Source organism: Leptonychotes weddellii, chromosome 11 (genome assembly GCF_054177405.1).
Source record: "Leptonychotes weddellii isolate Sample4059 chromosome 11, ASM5417740v2, whole genome shotgun sequence".
In the NCBI taxonomy this organism is placed as follows: domain Eukaryota; kingdom Metazoa; phylum Chordata; class Mammalia; order Carnivora; family Phocidae; genus Leptonychotes; species Leptonychotes weddellii.
The window spans coordinates 25247174-25250603 of record NC_138379.1 but is presented as its reverse complement, the minus strand read 5'-3'; the positions used below and the strand labels follow the sequence as shown (position 1 = coordinate 25250603).

Below are 3430 nucleotides of genomic sequence, written 5' to 3'. Positions count from 1 at the left end.
TGCTAAATTTGTATCATTATTTTGAAAATTAGTTAATCAAAAATGTTTATTTACATTAAAAAGTCCTGAAGCACTATATTGTGAAAAACATAGTAAACTTGGTAGCAATTTAGTGTTTTTGTTTTGGAGATGGGTAATGGTGGGAATGTTTGAAATGTAATCAGTAGTGGTGTTGTAAAATCATTTTCATTTAGCATTCATGCAAAAAAAAAAAAATGTTGAGTGCCTACTAATTGTCACCGTAGATATAAAAATGAATGAGCCATAACCCCTCACAGAAGGCATTCACAGCCTATTTGGGAAAGAGAAGGGGGCAGATGTGTGTTGTATGTGTATTTATAGTGCAGTTTAAATAGTTCTCTAATAGAGATAGGTCTGTGCTTCTCTGGGGTCATAGAGACCTCTGCAGGGCATGGGAGTTAAACATTTTCTCTTAAAACAGGACAATGTTACAAGAGTAAGAGATTCTTACTTGTATATAGGCTTACCTGCTGAAAACAGGTCCCTGCTGCACAGATTTTTCATAGCCAATTAGGTCTTTTAGTCCATCCAAAAAATGTAAGTATTTTTTTGAATGCCAGGTACAGGCTTTTTGGTTAAGACCTCTCTCTATAAATTGCCTTAAGTATAAATAGTGATCTTGGAGTGTCTTTAGTTCGTCATTTGGGCTGCCATAGAGGAAAAAGAAATCAGATTGGTTTCCTCAGCCTGCCTTCATGCTGTGGTATTTTCAGGCCACTGCTTGCTTTGCCTCAATAAAAGGTTCTTAATGTCAAAAAAAAAACTAATGATGTATTGTATAGTGACTAACATAACATAATAAAATTAAATTAAAAAAAAAAAGAAAGGGGCTAAGGTGGAAGTAGGAATAAGTAGTCAGAAGGCTTTTGCAATTTGTAGGTGAGAGAAAGTAGTGGTCCAGGGTGGTGGAGGTGATGAAGAGTAGATGGGTTTTGAAAGTAGAAGCAGGTTTTGCTGATGGATTAAGTTAAAAATAATAAATAATAAATAAATAGATGATAGATAGATAGATAGATAGATAGATAGATAGATAGATAGATAGAAAAGGCCCTATATTGGGAAATTTAAATAGACATTTTAACTCATGGGACAAAGAAGAAATTATGATGAACATTTAAAAAGGAAATACTGTATTTAGAATCAAAGCAAAATGTGTGAGATGCAGTTAAAGTGTACTTGAAGAAAATGTATAACCTTCAATACTTAAATTGCAAAAGAGGAGAGGCTAAAAATTAATGTGATAAGCTTCCAATTTGAAAGGTTAGGAAAATAATAGCAAAATGAACTCAAAGAGTTAAATGAAGGAAATAGGAATTACAAGAACAGAAATTGATACAATATGTGATACATACAAAACAGAATCAACAAAGTCAAAAATTGATTGTTTTGAAAACATTAATAAAATGGATATACCTGGTTACCCTGATTAAGAAAGAAATAGTAAAGGTAAATAATATTAAAAATAAAGGAAAGATACAAATAAAGATACTGAGAGATTAAGAAGACAATAAGGATAAGTAACTTTATGCTAATAAATATTATAACTTAGATAAATAGAATGGTCAAGTTTGCACACTTAAGTAACTTAGAATGGAATCATAATGAATCTTCCATAATGAATCCAATAATCATAGAAGAAATAGAATCAATAGTTAAAATCTCCCCACAAAGAGAACACCAATACCAAATAGTTTTATTGGCAAATTCTACCAAACATATAAGAAGCAAGTATTTCATAATACAAAAAAGAAGCAACAGTTTCTAACTCATTTCATGAGGCTGGGATAAACTTAATACCAAACCCTGACAAGGTTCATACAAGAAAATTGCATGTTAATTTCATTTACGAACATACATGCAAAAATCCTAAAGAAAGTATTAGCAAATTGAGTTCAGCAATCTATAAAAAAAGATAATGCAGTGTGACCAATTTGGATTGGTCCAAGAATGCAATATTAATTTAACATCTTAAAAAAAACAATGTAATTAACACATAGCCAGTGAAAGGATAAATAATTATATGAGCACATATAATTGCAGAAAATAGAGCCTTATGTGATTCAATGGACATTCAAGAAAAAAAATCTTTAAAAAATAGGATTGATAGGAAGCTCTGCAGAGCATTTATATCCCACACAGACTGTTAGAAAAATAAGCAAGCTGATTCATTAATTGTATATGAACTATCAAAGGGCTAACAAGAGCCAATCTCCAAAGAAGAATGACAAGGTGGGGAGAGTTGCCCTATCAAATATCAAAACCTGTTAGATATAAAGGTATTGTATGTAATCAAGGCAGTATGGTACTGTACAGGGTAGGAAAATCAACAATTGAAGAGAATAGAACACACAGAAACAGATGCACACTTACACAGAATTGTGATATTTTACAGGATGGTCATTGCAGATTAGTGAGGGATTAACTGCTGCCAGGACAATTGTTTTTGCAGATAGAAAAAAATGAAACAATTGAGACCTTGCCTAACAACATCGTCTCTGATCATCTGTTCCCCCATTTACGCTTCTTCCACAAATGTTTTATTTTTGTGACTGGCCGTACCATCCACCCAGTTGCTCAAACTACAAACCTAGAGGCAATCAATCCTTTCTTCTCTTTATCTCCCAGATATCATGTTCTGCTAATCCTTAAGTCCCCTACATACACTCTGCCCTGTCCTTTTACCCTTCCTTTACTGACTGAGGCTTCAGCCTTGCTACACGGCATTTCTAAGTTAAGTTCCCCTCCTGTGTCGTCCCATCACACCCAGTACTCGCCTGTTGCTATTATGCTTATACTATTGTAATTGTCAGTTTATTTCTAGGTAAGTTTCTGAAGATCTGCTAGAAATTCCTTGTGGAAGAGTATTCTGTCTTGTTCAGTTTTATTTCCAGTGCCTACCCCTGTGCCTGGAATATAGTAAACCATCAATCAGTATTTAGAAAATGCATGAATTAATAAATAAATGAATGAAAGATACACAGTAAGTGAGTTCTGCAACTGAAACATAGAAATTGGTCTAAGTTCTTTTGTCATCTCATTCTGGTTTTTGGAGAGTTCCTCAAATGTATTCTTCTTTGTCAAATAGATCTAGTTTAAGATAATACTATTTCAGGCTATGATAAAACCACTTTTCATACATTCTTCACATTGATTAAAGATACTTCACACACAAGCAAAAAACATCCCAAGCTAATTCAGTTTTATCTTTTAAGAATGATGATTCTCTGAGAGGGACTAAGTCTTCTATGTTGTAACACAACACAGTGTGTCTTAAAATTGTTCCTTTTTAATTAAATGAAACATCAATTAGAATTGTCTGGAACATCTTAGATGCCCAATACATTTTTTGATGTATGAATGAAAAATTAAAGGTATAAGTTGTGTGTTTAGTATTTTTTTATATCTAGAA

At 32.7% G+C, this 3430-nt stretch overlaps 1 protein-coding gene across 1 annotated transcript in view; it reads right to left on the bottom strand.

The window, feature by feature from the left end:
* LOC145716276 (doublecortin domain-containing protein 1-like) overlaps window positions 1–2536 on the bottom strand; it is a 30339-nt gene extending 27803 nt beyond the window's left edge. Inside the window, exon 1 of the mRNA XM_081799081.1 lies at window positions 2502–2536. Within this exon, the coding sequence (XP_081655207.1) occupies window positions 2502–2536 (35 nt within the window). The remainder of the gene's footprint in view (window positions 1–2501) is intronic.
* Window positions 2537–3430: the final 894 nt, after the last annotated feature.